This window comes from Apus apus, chromosome 1 (genome assembly GCF_020740795.1).
Source record: "Apus apus isolate bApuApu2 chromosome 1, bApuApu2.pri.cur, whole genome shotgun sequence".
NCBI lineage: Eukaryota > Metazoa > Chordata > Aves > Apodiformes > Apodidae > Apus > Apus apus.
The window spans coordinates 181,962,427-181,978,458 of record NC_067282.1 but is presented as its reverse complement, the minus strand read 5'-3'; the positions used below and the strand labels follow the sequence as shown (position 1 = coordinate 181,978,458).

Sequence of the window (16,032 nt, the reverse complement as noted above, 5' to 3'; positions counted from 1 at the left end):
CAGCAGATACTGGCCCCTGATCAAGATATCAACCTAAGAGCCATATCCCTGATGCCGAGATCCAAAAGGAGTTCAGCACAGAACAGCATAAATATAAAGAAGATCCATCACAACAGCTAATTCTTCCTCTGACTCATCTACAAAGCAATGTTTAAAGTAATCACAAAATTCTTTGTTATAATTAAGAAAACGTGGCAAGCCTTCTCACCCCAATGGCATAGATGTGGACAAAGCCAGAATATGCTGACTCTACAAAACATTTTGTTGTGAAATACACACAGAAATTAACCCTCTACTTGTAAATTACATCACTGCATTTATTATTTACACCTCTACCTTCCATACCTTCATGAATATAATTTTTAGAAGCACCAAGTTGTTTTATTAGATTTAGGTTCTTGTTCACTTTATACTTACAGTGCATGGTGATTATATGTCCCTTGATCTTTAAATGCTCTAAAACCCCTTAAAATGATTTTCAGGTTTTCCTGAGCTTTTGTTTGACCATGAATATTTCAGCAGTTGCATGCAAGTGAATTCACTCACTAATATTGACTGGTATAGACAATAGAAGAGAATTTAGCCATATGTTTCTCTCAGGACAGGAACTGGAATGGCTTCCCTGAAAGGAACTGAACTATGTTGCCACAGAGCAGTTGTACATACAAGCCCCCAACTTTCCTCTTACTCACTCTGTACTACCTCTCTAAACATTTTGTGGCTTTGATCTGAAATGCCTCCAATTTAGCAATGTATTCAGTTTGCTTCATATTTGCTTCTCAAGGTTATCTGAACACCACCTTGTCTTCACTGTGAGTGGGTTGCAGGCACACAAAATCCCCCCAGAATTATGCTTTATTTAATGTACCAGTAATAATGAAAATATACATTTAGTGTTTTGTGTGGTTTTGCTCATAAATCACTGCTACAATTTCTGAACATGAAGCTTCTGCTCATTTCAAACCAGGTTTCCCTTTTTTTTTTTTTTTTTGTGCAGTTATAAATACTCACTCATCAGAGCTTTAAACACTAACTCAATGGGAATTTCTTCAATGAAGCAAGGAAAAGCTGCCTTGAGGAGCATCCACTACCACTCTTCTTCTGCCCCTGTAACTACCCCTTCCTTTGCATTCAAACAGAGAGATTGGGGGCCTTGCCCTAGAAACCAGTCCATTTAAAAAAAAAACCAAACAAACAACAACTTCACCCATCTGGTTCATGAGTAGCTGCAGGCATGGATTCTTAAGCTGTCATTGCTCCTGGAAAAAAATGACCACCATACTATGCTCTTACCAGTGTTTCTGAAGAAAATTTAGAATATAGCCTTGAGTACCTTAGATCCAATGAGTGGGCTTTTTGCTTGTCCCAGCCACTCCCTCTTTGAAAACAGTCAGCATTCTGGATTGCACAATAGCTAAAGTCTCTAACTTAACAGTTATGCCAATATAAATTTCCAAGTTTAATTTCTTTTACTCAAAGAAACCTTTTTGAATAAAAATGTCTTCCTTTGAAGAAGGATGATTTTCTTTATTTTATTTTCCAAAGTAATCAAGCCTTACAAACGAACAAACAAAAAACAGAAATAAAAGAATGGATGCAAACTACTTTTTTAAAGTTTGGGGCATGTTAAATGTTTTCTGAAAAATTCAAAACCACTGAAAAAAATTCTCACCAGCTCCGAGAATACTAAAGAATGTAATGCATGATTGCTCCTATAATGCATATTCTTTTATTGTCTGAAAAGGAAGTAAGCTAACTTTCCAAATAAGATACAGTCTGGTTGCTAATATAATTAGGCTGTATATTTGTTTTCAGACAGGCAATTTCTGTGTGTTTTCAAGCAAGACACTCAAATCCAGAACTGCCAGGAAGGTTAGCTGCTGCTGCAACAAGCACTGGAAAACATGAGTGAGCACCTGGCATCAGCAATGGCCCAAGGACAGAAGAGATGGGTGGTTTGTTCTGGGGGTCACACTGAATCTAAGGCAGCTGATGGGAAAGACAGAAGACATGGATGTTCTGCAAGTCTCTCCTGCTATAGTACAAGTTCTTTATTTCTTCCCTACATTTTTTATTGTTATTTATATTATGGACATTATTTAATATTTGCAAGATTTTTTGAAATATTTGCATGAAACCCCTAGGCATAGCATTAATTCGTGTTTCTATAATTGATAGATTTGTTTGTACTGTCTAGTATGAAAGGCATCATAACTGTACTGACACAAGTTTAAAATGAAATAAAAACATTTTATTTCCTTGAGAAATGTATAACTTGAGCTGAAAAAAAAAAAAAAGTATTCTCATACCTTACAGAACAAAATCAGAAAATTACTTTTTTTTAAAAAAAAAAGGCTTCTTCTCTACCCCTCAAAGACTGTAGTAAAGTTAAATCTAGTTACAATATTAGACGAAGGTCTTAACTGGTTTTTCTTCAGTGGAAGTTTAGTAGACAGAAAGAGAAATCAACATCTTGTTTCTGGTGTCTTGTTGCCAGATGCATTGCAGCCATTTGGTGTTACAGTCAGCAATGCTATACTAGTATCTCACTATCAGCTCTCTTGGACTTCTTATGCTAACTGGACTCTAGGAAATTAATATGAGAAAAGGGTTTATAAAAATATAAGCGATAACAGTACTTAAGAATAAGGTATTCTATAAAAAACAGGGAAGTTTTTTTAAGTTGTTCTCCATTCCAGTCGTTGTCCATTCTCTCAGATCTAAGAAAGCTTTAGGACAGCCAGAGCACCAGCCCACTGCACTGCACTGATTCTGGAAAGTACTTTTTCAAGTTTTGTGCATCTGCACAAAGAGAATGGAACATACTATGGCTATAAACCAGAATATTAGCTATCCATTACTCACAATGCAAATGCAAACCCAAATAAATAGCTGTATTACTATAATTCAAAACCAAACCAAACAAAAGGAAACACACAAAAAACCACAACCAACCCCCAAAAAACCAAACAAAGAAACAAAAAAAACACAAAAACCTGAAAACCTGTGGCAGCAGGACACCATAGCGACAAAAGTTTGCCATAGCACATCACCAGTTACCTTTCATGATTGCATCTAGGTAAAGGTTAACAATCAAAGTGGTAGCATCCACACATTTCAAGTGGGGTGCAGATCAATCTGTTTGCATTTTGAAGATAATGGGCAGTGCAAGGATGAATAAAATATTTTTTCTTTTATGACAGTTTGCACGTAGTTTGTGATCTTTCAGTTGAGGGTAATGCAGACACCCCTGTACAAAGAGCTCACTGTTTTTTCCTGCTTGCTTTGTATTCTGCTATCTTGGTATCATAGCTTCACAGGTGATAATGAAATGGCACCACTTTTCTCAGGGACACTTAATTTTAATATTGTCAACAATTGCACAAAACTAAGTTAAAGCAAAACCCAATAACCTCTTCATTTGCAGCCCAAGCAATATCATCAGAATGCAGAGCACACAATAAAAGGCTAACAAAGCTGCTGAAGGTGCTATGGTGATGCCACAGTTTATCTCCTACTAATTTGGTTTTAATGAGGATATTATAGCTGCTATCAAAAAGTAGAGAGGACAATATTTTCTCCCTTTTTAGGGGCAGCAAGGCTTGGAACCACACACTTCTGAACTCAATAGCCTTGAAATTAATCCAGGATTATTCAACTGCATGACAATTGTTAGAAGACTGGAAATTACATCCCATACTCTGTCTTTTAATTGTAACCTTCCTTATAGTATCATCTTGCAGTGAAACCTGAATATCCTAATGGGATTAAACATAAAAGAAAGTCAGGAAAAAAGTCAACGGATTAGAATTTTAACTGAAGCCTTCTGTGAGAAAGACCACACCACTGTCAGTGACCTTTGTCTCTCCATGTGTGATCCCAGTTGTGCCTAGTCAAGTGTCCAAAGGAGACGCCATCAGTTCACGCTGTATTTATCCTTTTGCTCCTAAAACAGGTGTCTTGTTACTAAGAGAACAAGCATTCATGCCATTGATCAGGGTGTATTAACCCACCCTGCAATAGGACATAATGTTCTCTGGTATGAAAAGCAGAATGTAATGATGCTATTTAAGACCTGAGTTTTGTATTGATAAAAAGCAGCACTCTAAGCAAAAGGTAATAAATTCTGCTCTAGCAAATAGGGGAAAGGGAAAAAATGCAGGCTTTTGAGTGTTTTGTGAATGCCATTTCTATCTCCAGCTCCAGCCTTTGTTTGTTTTTTAAATGTACTCTCTGATAAGTTTGCTTTTAACATACCTAAAAAAAAGTTGTTTTAGAACCTCACACTGTATCTTCACAGCCTTCATTAGATACCACAAGAATGCTTTTCATCTCATTTTTACTCTGAACTCCTGAAGTCCTCCCTAGTGCTGAACAATTACATTAATTAGGGAGCAGTTATACACAGATGAGCACAGAACTGAGGTCAATCAAAAGAAACTTCTAAAACAGTTTTCATTTTTATCTTTCTAGATCTCTTTTCCTTCACAGTGCTTCAAAGATTCATACTCAGTCTCATAAATGTTATCACAAAACATTAACAATAGTGTAAACTCTAGTGTGGGAGGATGTGTATGAGGTTGAATTCCTTTTCCTACATCCGGATACATGCCCCAAATTGAGCAACAGAGGAGCTTTCCTCACATTCTCACAGCCAGTGTGTTCTAGTAATGTAACTCCAGTTCAGCCTACTCCTGTTCTCCATTTCGTACTAAATCACATCAAAAGATGTCAGGCAAATTGCTGTCCACTAAACCTGAAATCTTAGGTATTATATGTTTTATTCTTATATGTTTTGCTGTAGCAATGACTAGATTTAGTGCTGACCTAGTACAAAGAGCAAGAAGATAGTCCTTGACCTTTTGAGCTTGTAAGATAAGAGAAGAGACAAAGAATAGGTAGAGGGCCAGGTATATGATTATCAGGTATTCAGATCAGCGCTCAGTAGGCTATGACTACTGCTCACTTTTTCTCTGACAGTTCTGACTTGCAGATTGAGATAATTATTGTCAACATACAATTTGCTATCAATATTTATAATCTCTTTGGCTGCTATTTAAAGCCCCAGTGCTTCTTTTTCCACAATTAAAAAAAAAAAAAAAATTAAAAAAAAATCCCTCTTGATCTGTTCCATAATATAAATACCTTCACCTTCTCCCACCCTGGCATCCCAACATCTCCTGCAGTATACAGAAAGAGGCCAGAGAAGGGAACTAGGTTTTACAAGAATGATATAGTGATATATACAGCTTTTCATAAAGAAGATAAATAAGGATAAGATTAGATATTTGACATGAACACAGATGACGGTTTCAACACTATCATTTTGAAAATCCTGCTTCCTGGTCACAGAATTTATTGTGACAAAATGTGTTCCTCTTGGATGCTCTAATATTTGGAATGAATCCACAAAACCTTTTAGTCTGCCTAAAATCCCACAGACGGAAGCCCTGCCCTTGATTATGATTTACTACGTTGCTTCCCCCTTTGAAGCGACTGGCTTATCTTTGCCCACCGTATCAAGTACCAACGTTTAGTCCTCAAACTCTGGAATCCAAACAAACAGCTTTGCTCCAGCCTGTGTCCCAGGGTTTCTATCTAATCAAGAATATATTTATCCCCATAGTTTCACTAACTGAAAGCCTGTTTCTTTATTTCATCATCTTTCTTCCAATTCTGTGTCTAATTAAGCTTCCCTGCACTAGCCCCATTGTGGCACTACTGGACAGACTGTCACCTTTTTCTACATTCAGGAGACCCACTGTTTTCTATGGATTGTTACTTCTTGGGAGTAATTTATTTGTATTCCCAAACTTATATTTGGATAAATAAGATGTAAGTGAAAATCTTACCTTCCTTTGGAATAATAAGTAGGTTTTTTTCTATTGTGTTTATTCATCTTCTAGAATAAACATTTTTCAGAAGCTTTTGTCTTGAACACTGATAAACACATGAACTTCATAAATACCTTTCCTGGTGAGAGGATTTCCATGGCTCTAAAGTCACAGATAGACAGTTACAGAAACTGCAGTCTCCATTGTGTGGCACAGAGGGACTGTTTTCTCACAAGCAAGTAACAGCTCTCTGATGGGTAAGGTTTTGGCTAACCAAAGTAACGATTAATTAACCTGGAGTTCTCACATACATGGCAACTGTAACAGGTACTTATATTGGACTTACCTTTAACATCCAAAATGTTGTGCTGTATTTAATACAATTTCAGCCTTTAGAACTCAGCCAATCTCACTAAAACTGACTCTGCATCAGCTTTGGCCAACGTAACCTAATTTATACCACAGCACAAACAGAAACCAGTTAAATCCACTATTAATTGGTATAGCAAAAGAATATAGAGACAATACCTGCACAAACCCACACATCATATAGTCATCAAACAAAGGCAGACTAGGGCGGTCCTCTCGATAAATTGTGATTTTGTAGCTGCTCACAACCTGAGGGCTGGGCTGCGAACCATCTGTTACGAGAATGATGACTTTGTTCAACCCAAGGCCCAGGGGATAGTTAGCAAAGCTGCAAGGCAAAACAGTGAAGTGGTAGAATAAATATTAAAGAAACAATTACTTACACTGCTGTATCTATAGCAGCTCAACTTTATTTGCTCCTTGAGGCTTCTATTTCTAACATTTTCTTTCTCTTACAAAACACATATGATTTTAAAGAAAAAAACATGTGAAATAAGATTTGTAACAATTTATATTTCTTTCAGGAATATGAAATATTGTCAGTGAAACTTAGTGAAGACAGCTTCAGTGGCCATGGCAACAATTCTGACATGAAATCTGTGCATGAAGCCACTAGGGACAATATTTCCTGGCAGGTCCATGTTCATGAAGAAGTCAGATGGGAGACAAGCAAGTAGCTTAGGCCACAGTGCAAAATCAAGGCCTAGACACAAAAAGCTCAAATTCTTTGTTGACTATTGTGTGCAGTGTAATGATGGTCTGTTCCCACTCAGGTTTGATGCTGTCAGTCACTGGAGAAGCTGAGGGAGATGCTAGCAACTGTGCATGCTGTAAAGCTGGGGTTAGTTATGTCTTGAGAACATACTACTGTTGCCTTCAGGATATTGACAAATAAATAAAAATTTCTGAGTGTTGAACTCCTTCTGACTTTCCCATGACTAAACTATAGGCATTGGCTGCTTTTGGAAACATGAAGCAATTCTGTAACATCCTGACATAGTTCCAAATTTAAGGACACTTTTATTTTTGTACTTATAATTTTGTTCTCATACCTTGGCCCTTTCTTCTCATCAAGGTGTACTTGGCATTGACAGTTAGAGGGTTCTGCTCCTATCTTCACTGTCACCATGTCGAATGGGACTTCTGCATAGTATTCTTTGATCTTTGGGTTAAAGTGAGGATTCAAGTCCAGCTGTGGACTGGTGAAGATCTGCCTGATATGAGATAGGGTATCTTTATCTGTTCCAAGAAGGCATCAAAGAAAAAACTGTGAAATGTATGAACATTTTTAAGTAATACGCAACTTATGGCAGATTGATAACATGTACAATGGCAAGCTGTTTAATGCCTGGTCAATATGAGACTGATAATCCTGTTGCAAGGTCTTAATGGAGTTTTTATTGGCACCTAAGAGAAATTTTTAGACCCTGGAGGGATTTTAAACATTCAGTGCCCAATGACTCGAGTCAGAGCCACAAAACTCAAAGTCTGAGTAAGCCTTTGAAAATGCAAGGATTAAGTCCGGGAGATCCTGTCTCCAGTTGGTTATCTGAAACTTAAAGAAGAGTTAGGCCAAAATTCATAACCTACTTAGGTACCAGTCTGTGTACAGGGTTTATGTACTTATTTAATTGGCAATAAAAATCAAAATAAGTTAGACATACTCTTACTGTTCATAAGAACAAGTCACATGAAGATATCTAGACCCATGGGGTCATTTGCAGTACAGCTGGAAGAATGTTTTATTAAAATTCCTAAATCAACAAATTCCAGCTCCTTCCCTGTGCATGAAATCTCCACAATCAAATCCTATTTGCTCAAATGTATCCTTTATTTTGTAGTGTTTGCCAAATGACTAATGAGAATAATTATTTGCTGGCAACCCACTTATGACAAATATTTTAATCCAACCTATTGGATTCAGATTTACAGTACAATTACACATTCAAAACTTGCCTTCCACATGTATTCTCTACTATGTGTTTAAAACTGTACTTCAGAAAATACTCCAGCCAGAAAACTCTTTTACTGAAAAATCTTATGGCTTGCATCATAAATATGTAAGCAATGTGGGCCTTGAGAAACAAAATACAGCAATTTCAGCACTCTCTCACATGGATTAAAATGTAAAGGAAATTATTCTATTGGAAAGCAGAATTTGGGCTAGGTTTGTAGGGGAACAGAGGCTTATAAGTTGTCACACAGAAGGCATTTTTTAAAAAAAATCATACCAATGTGCACAAACAGTTCTCCAGATCCTGTATGCCTTACCAAAAAAAGGTTATCTCACTACTAGCTTAAAAATTAGGAGGAATTTTCAAAATAAAATAATTGGAGGTGTTTAAAATAAATAAATAAATAATGCAATTGGAATGGTGATGCCAGTCAGCTAACTTAGGGGTGTTTCTGGTCTCTAACTGAGACAGGAGTTCCTGGAGGCCCTGGATCAGCAACAGAAGAGAAATGATGTTCAGTGGGTAGAAAAGACTTTTCACTGGAGAGCAATTGTTTCCTGTTTATTAAGTAACCCCTCAGATAATGTGTCAATGAGGAAGGCAGCTGAAAGCAATGCTCCCACCAAAGACAAATATACTTTAAATCTTTACATATCTTTAAATATACTTTAAATATTCCTGCAAGCAGATATTTTTGAAAAATTCATCACTTAAGTAGCTCTTTAAAACTCTACCACTGAGCTGAAGACTGGCCTTATACAAGGCTGATTAAACTTCATGCAAGTTTAAAGGTTATTCCACAAGAACAAATGTATGCTGAAGTTCTTGAAAATAAAGAGGGAAAGTCTATTGAAATGCAGCAAGGGATCAATGAGTGCTGGAATAGTCACATTAAAACATATGCATAGCAATGTTTAACTTTGTGCCTGAGGTTTATTTAACATAATAGCCCAATTATTGAGTGATTCATAAACATCCTTGCTATTTAAAAATCCTTTTATATATATATATATATATATATACACATACACACACACACACATATATATAATAGCCCAAGAGGCACTCCGTTCACTGAAAGGTTATGCTGAAAAACCCAAGTAAGCTCTCTCCTCTTAATGGCCTAGAAAGACCTTGACTTACCATAACTGCATTGTCTTTCTTTAGTCTTATTGGAATAATGTAATGCTGAAATATAAACAGAAATAATTAATGTTTCTCTGCTCTAAGCCTGATTCATAATTCTATAGGAGAAGGAACTTTCATTGTGTTAATTATAAAAAATACAGTGTACTTTTATTATTTTCAGTATGAGATCTTTGCTTTAGGTTCATGAACACTGCTCATGGGCTCAGCAGAACAGCTTCCACAGATAAGGAAGAAATTTGTCTTTTATATGTAGTAAGCCAAGACCTTCCAGCTGGAATGCAAAACAATGTAATCTAAATCATACATGTTATCAGAAGTAGTACAAATAGATAAAACATACCATATATAAAAGACCTTACTCTGATCCCTTACCTTCACGATTCTTCTTGAAGTCAGAAGGAATATTCTGCTTAGGACTTGCATTTTCTTGGGAAGAATTCCTGTCAATTCAATAGCAGACATATTTCTACATGAATAGAAGGAACAGAAATAATGGAACATTTTTTAAAAATGTCTATATGGCAACCCAGGGCAGATGGTATTTTAATACTCTCCATGGAAAGATGAACTTTCTGCATTCATGTAATCAGCATTAGCAATATTACCTGAATGACTGTGACAGAACATACATATTCCATAATAAATAGTAGCATATAATATGAAAAAAGAAAAACAGAAATAAATTTCAAAACATAATAGAAATTTTGGGAGAAGGAAGAGTGGACATACACAAGAATAAAACAGCCTAAACCATACCTCTTAACTTTTTGCATGATGCTTTTTTGTGCATATTTGAGGTTAAAGTTAGACTTTGTTAACAAATAATTAAATACAAATGAAGGCCTGTGTCAAGGTGAATCTCTGTACTGATGTTAGCATGTATTCATATGAAGGATCATCTATCTGTTTCGATTTGCTTGCTAATTTAAAACAAATCATGTTATCAACATCCAGAGTATAAATATAAACCCTCAATGAAAAAAAGGCGTCAACTGCAACAATTTGGTAACAGGATAGTGGTGCCCAGCTTGCTAACTCTGCAGATTTTTTCTTTCATATACCATTTTGGGAGCACAGTAGAAGAAAGGCACTAGGCATCTCTCCAATCCATGTACTGGACCTCTGACTTATATGAATTTTCCACAGTTCCATTAGCATTTCTGGAAGCTTTCATGCTTTCCTCCCAGTGTTTTCCATAAAAGTTCTCATAAAACATCTTGTCCCAGATACTGCTGCCCATTCAGTGTGGATTTTGAAAGACACAAAGTCACTGTGTGTGCCAAGCAAGGGAGGTGGCAAAACTGTTCTGTGCAACCAGTCATCACTAATGTTTCAAAAGGAGCTGCTGAAAGCAATATTGAGGTCAATCATGCTAAAAGGTAAACTGTCCAATAATAAAACAGAGATTTCTGCGTTATCTCAATGAGATACGGAAAGAGGCAGCTGGCAGATCTGTGTGCCTGTGTGTGTGCATGAAAAGATAGTTCTGAGTTTGCAGTGTCTAGACACTACCCTAATTTCATGCACATTCATTATGTCATTCAAAGTAGGCACTTAATAAACTATTAGAAAGTTTGTTTTCCAAGTTATAAGTCTTTTTGCACACTGCTTTCTGCTTGCCAATGGCCAAAACCCATCCAATGTATTTTTTCTTTCTGTTGTTCCTTTTTAAATGCCCAGTTCCAAACCCTATTGTAAAGTGAAAACAAGCTTTCTTAACTCTATAAAAAGCCAGACTTTGGTTTAGCCAGAGGACACCTCAGGAGTGTGGCAGCCACCATCACTGTCAGGCCCCAGCTCCCAAAGGAACAACGTAACCTGTGTTAGCTTTGCAAAGAGATTGTAATTATCATTAGAATATATTGAGACATATAGTAACTCCATCTAATTACAGCAGGGTATAAAACCATAATATTTAGAACTGATATTACAGAAAGATACTCAGATTACAGTGTTGCCAGCAGGACCAGGGAATGATTGTCCCCCTGTTCTTGGCACTGGAGGTAATTTTGTGAGGTATGAGCACTAGCAATTTTTTTTCTGTTTGGTTAACTGGTAGTGAGAGCTCTCTGTTTTGTGAGCATTTGCTTGGCTTCAGTCACAGATTTTTGATGAGGCCATTTGATTCACTAAATAATGTATCTTGTGCTGCTCTTCAAAAGACAAATACAAAATTGCAGCCCCAAGACTGGGATTTGTTTCCTGGCACTTAATCCCGAATGTCTCTCTCCTTTCCTCCTTTCCTCTGTCTCTAATTCCTCCCATTGCAGATCAGTTCTTACTGCAACAGTCTTGCCATGGTCTTCTGCCCCATACTCAGAATGTTTGTTTCTCAAACTGCCCAGGTGATGAGCATGACCAACTTAACCTCTGAGAAATTATTGTCAAAGCAAATTCAGCTTGAGAGTTGCTGCTTCTATGTAGACCTAAAAAGGACTTGCTTGTGGGGAGCTACTAACACTTTTCCAAATATATCAGTTGATTTCATCAAAACTTTTGCAACTTTATTCACCTGCATAGGCTTTTCTCACTAATCTGGTTGTCTCATGCTACCCTGCTGCCTGAGACAGCCAAACATCCTTGCCATGGCACTTCATAGCCCCTGTTCTAAAAGACAGCAATGAATATGTCTTAGTCATATCACAAACTGAAACTGCATAGAGTTGAAAGACAGTGCACAAACTATGCAGAAAATTGATTTCAGTGCACCTTAGGTAGTACCACTCCATGACTTGCAAATAACTTTGTCATATTTTATACCCGTACATCTAAGATGATCATTCTCACCTAGGCTGTAACCATTTCATTATAGTTTGAGATGAGTTTCTAGAGTTCTTCTTGCTTCTCCTGTGGAAGGAATTCAGAATGTTCACTAATAACATTTAAGGTTTCAGTACTAGTCATGTAGACGAAATTACTTAAGAAAACCAGGAAACTTCTTTAAATCCTGCTTCCATTCTATGACTTCATGATCAGTGAATATAATAACTGTAAAAGACCTAAGTCAGAAGTCAGTATTTTTCCCATAAGTATCTTGCCTGGTTAGACAGTCAACTGTGAAAACAACTGGATTTTTTTTAATAGAAATACCAGTTTTGTATAGGCAGAGAAATAAGAACTATTAAATGAGTTAACCAAACAACCTGGCTTTAACTGAAGAAATTCAGGAAAAGTGTTCTGATACAGAAATCCATCAAGGCTGGTAATCTCAAAAAAGATTAATCAAACCTCAAAGAGAAGTTTGGGGAGTAAGCTCTACTAAGCTCTTTCTTCCTTGCAATTAAGTATAATTACATGCATATCTGACACATGCATCACCATCACATGCATGTAGCTATAAGAGTGGAAGATTATGATTTAGCAATGTCAAAACACATATTTTTTATATAGAGTGAATGAACAGAATGGTGCTATTAGCTTAGCCATTGCAGAAAAATACATTGCAAAGAAACAGTCTGGCCTATGCCCTGGAGAAAGGTCATGGTGCTTCTACATATTTATACACATACAATAATGTTCAGCTTGAAGATAAAAAAAGAGGCCAAGGGAATTGGTCAAAGTGAGTGAGTGGCACAGCTTAGATTAGAACAGAAAGCTGCTAAAGGTTGGTATGCTTTGATATGCAAACCTAAATATTTTGGCAAAAGGGCAAGGGCTTACACATGAATGCAAGCAGCTGCATCTATAAGTTACTTTTCATGGACTGACCGGCAGTAACAACAATAATACCTAACACATTTACCCAACTGTGTATTTTCAAAACACTAATAAACAGTTTCCTAGCACAGGGGTAAGTATAAGTCCCGCTTTACAGCTAAGCAAACAAAGATACAGATGTCCATCAACTTGCTGAAAGCCACAGCCAATTCAATAAGGACCAAAAAAAAATACTTAAGAAATATTACAGGCACCTTATATAGTCACTATTACATTCTCCAAAAAAAAGTACAAAATCATATTACACACACATTTAATGTCAGACAATTTAATGGAGCACACACATTGCCTAATGTGCCTTTGTTCCCAAGCCATTGCATGTATGCCTGTAGTCAGTAAAGAAGTATGGCATGTGTATGAAGCATCATACACAAGAGATAATGAGCACAGAAAACACATTTTTACAAATTTTATACGAACTTACAGTATAACACAGCCTTCCTGCCTGCCTGCCTGCTTGCCTTCCAGTGAAAATCAATAGTCCCTTTTGGAAAAATCACCTAAATTTTTGTACTTCCTTTACAGTTTTGCTTTAATCAGCGAATAAATTAAAAAACAGTCTTAATCTTTATAAACACTCCTAATTTTGAATTTAGTTGTTCAGAGAAAAAAACCTACCTATTTTATTTCATATTTCTTAAAAGAAAAAAAAAATCTACTCTAGCTCCAATTAACTCTGTATTAGAGAGAGAAGCTGTCCTATATAGAAACTTAGCTACCTCTCCAACGACAGAACAGGTGACAGTGGTCCATGATGGGGTGACAGGCCTTCATCTCAAGTGTTCAAAGTCCACCTACATCTGCTGAAGGATTAAGTTTTATGATGCCCACTGAAGCTACTGAAATAAAAATAATTTGAGAAACTACCCAAACACACCACATAATAGCTATCTTACCATTGTGAAAGACTCGTATGTGTCTCTTTTGTCATGAACTGGAATTGTTCAAGTAAACTGGAAAGCAACCAGTGCACAGTCAGGACTGAACCAAGCCGCCTCATCGGGTCTACCATGTGATAAAGGTCACGTAATAAAGTTTGAATCCTGGGTGCAGCAGAAGGGAAAAGCTGAGAAGAGAGATGCTGATTAGAGACATTATACTATTTGTAAAATGTAAACAAGTGAGAAGCCATCAGAAGACTGTATATAGCGTATGGATTGATACACATTAATGCTCTTTCCTGCTTGTGTAGAAAATGACTGTCTTGCCCAGCTTTGTAAATCAAGATGACTAGTACTGACATAGAAGTCTAACTCCTTTGCCTTTGATTTGACTTCCAGTTCTAAACTCGATCCCTCTTCAGAAAGTCTTATCAGTCTTCAACCCTGATACTCATCCAGGAGGCCTAGAAGAAATCCTGGTATCACACAGACTTTCTGAACAACAGATCCAGTTGCAGATCTTTTATCTCCCCAATACTCAAGTTTTCCCTCATTAACCGCCATGATTATTCACACTTCCTGTTATTCCTTTATCTGTATTCTTCTCCAAAAATGAACTCACTTTAAGTGTGAAGAAGATACACCACATATTCCACCTGCTTGCCTTTTTTTTTTGGCTTTTTTTTTTTTTCTTTCCCCCTTCTCCCCCAACCTTCCCCACAAATTTTTAATGTGTATCTATTCTTTGGTCCTGATCTCAGTGTTGTACTGCCTCCAGTTCTTCCAGTCACACCTGCCGTGCTTCATTATAACTCTATTTGCTTACCATCTCCTTAGCCTTCTATATAATTTTTCTCCTTTTCTTTTAATTCTCTTTTCTGATCACTGTTTCTGCTTTAGCTGTCCTGTTCAATGAATCCTCAGTTCAAATTCTCAGTTTTATTTCTTTATCTCTTTTAATTTTAAATCCAAAAATACTCCAGAATAAAATCAACATAACCTCTATCTCCTTGCTTCCCTGTCCATCCAGCCTAATATATGTGCCAAAGACAGCAAAGAATGGTAATAAAAGAGATATGTTATGAGATTTACATAATTTACCCATCCAATACAACAAAACCTTGTTTATTTTACCAGCTCAAATTGTCCAAGACTCTTCAGCTCCTTTATGAAAGTAATAATTGAATTTATCTCTTCTAAAGACAAACATTGCTCATCTTCTCTGTGGTAAGTTCCATCCTATGAAGGAAAGGGCAGCATGTTCTGGTGAAACCACATGGAAAGCAATGTGCTTTCATTAGACCCCAATCCCTTTGGTGTTCAAATAAGTTAAAGCAGCTCTCATCTTGTCCTAACTTATTCAAAGTCATGTCAAGTCAGCTCCTTGATAACTCTTCCATTTCTCAATCTAGAATGAATTGAGCTGTGCATTGGCTTTGTGGAGAAAAGCACCCATAGAAACTACCATGGGAAGAGACTGCATAATAATAAAAAGAACAGTTTGAAATGTGGTCTGGTCTCCTATGGAACATAGACACATGTGCATAAGTCTGCAGCTTTCTACTTTATCCTGTCATAAATTTGGAATCCATGACCCTGTTTTAGTCACACCTGTCTGAGAAGCAGAAGTCACATGGATAATTTAGTCCCTGTAAGTCTTGCAAGCAGGGAGGTCTTCAGAAATGCACCCTTAAATGGGCCCAGACTGAAATACTGCTAAAGGAGAAGCCAGCTTGTCAGAAATAGTTTTCACTAGTGATGCAAACTTTATACAGATCTTATAAATGTAAAAAAAAAAGTGTAACTGGATCTTACATTCAGAATAAGACACAAAGTTGTAAGAAACATGTAATTTTGATGCTCATGAATATGCTTTTTTGAGTTAATCAGTCCTAGGTTTATAAAAACACAAAAACCTGTATATTAAAAAAAACTATTTAAAAAATGTTGGGGAAACTACATTGTTAAACTTTATATACATATTTAAAGTACTGTACTTTAGGGAATTATGCAATTTGAGAGTGGAATTTTTATAAAAGAAAATCTGATTGTTCAATCTAATTACAGTTTTATTTCCCAGAATCCAATAACAGATATTTTTTATTAAATAATTCCTTCATTCCATAA

The 16,032-nt window shown here is 36.5% G+C and overlaps 1 protein-coding gene across 5 annotated transcripts in view; it reads right to left on the bottom strand.

Moving 5' to 3' along the window:
* CPED1 (cadherin like and PC-esterase domain containing 1) overlaps window positions 1-16,032 on the bottom strand; it is a 142,672-nt gene that overhangs the window by 65,831 nt on the left and 60,809 nt on the right. For 3 of the 5 annotated variants that reach the window (XM_051632171.1, XM_051632162.1, XM_051632199.1), the window contains exons 11-17: window positions 15,040-15,144; window positions 13,921-14,090; window positions 12,095-12,154; window positions 9,680-9,747; window positions 9,302-9,346; window positions 7,256-7,442; window positions 6,363-6,531 (exon numbers count right to left, since the gene is read on the bottom strand). In XM_051632171.1, the coding sequence (XP_051488131.1) occupies window positions 6,363-6,531; window positions 7,256-7,442; window positions 9,302-9,346; window positions 9,680-9,747; window positions 12,095-12,154; window positions 13,921-14,090; window positions 15,040-15,144 (804 nt within the window). The remainder of the gene's footprint in view (window positions 1-6,362; window positions 6,532-7,255; window positions 7,443-9,301; window positions 9,347-9,679; window positions 9,748-12,094; window positions 12,155-13,920; window positions 14,091-15,039; window positions 15,145-16,032) is intronic. The other 2 variants (XM_051632180.1, XM_051632191.1) reach the window with 2 other exon arrangements.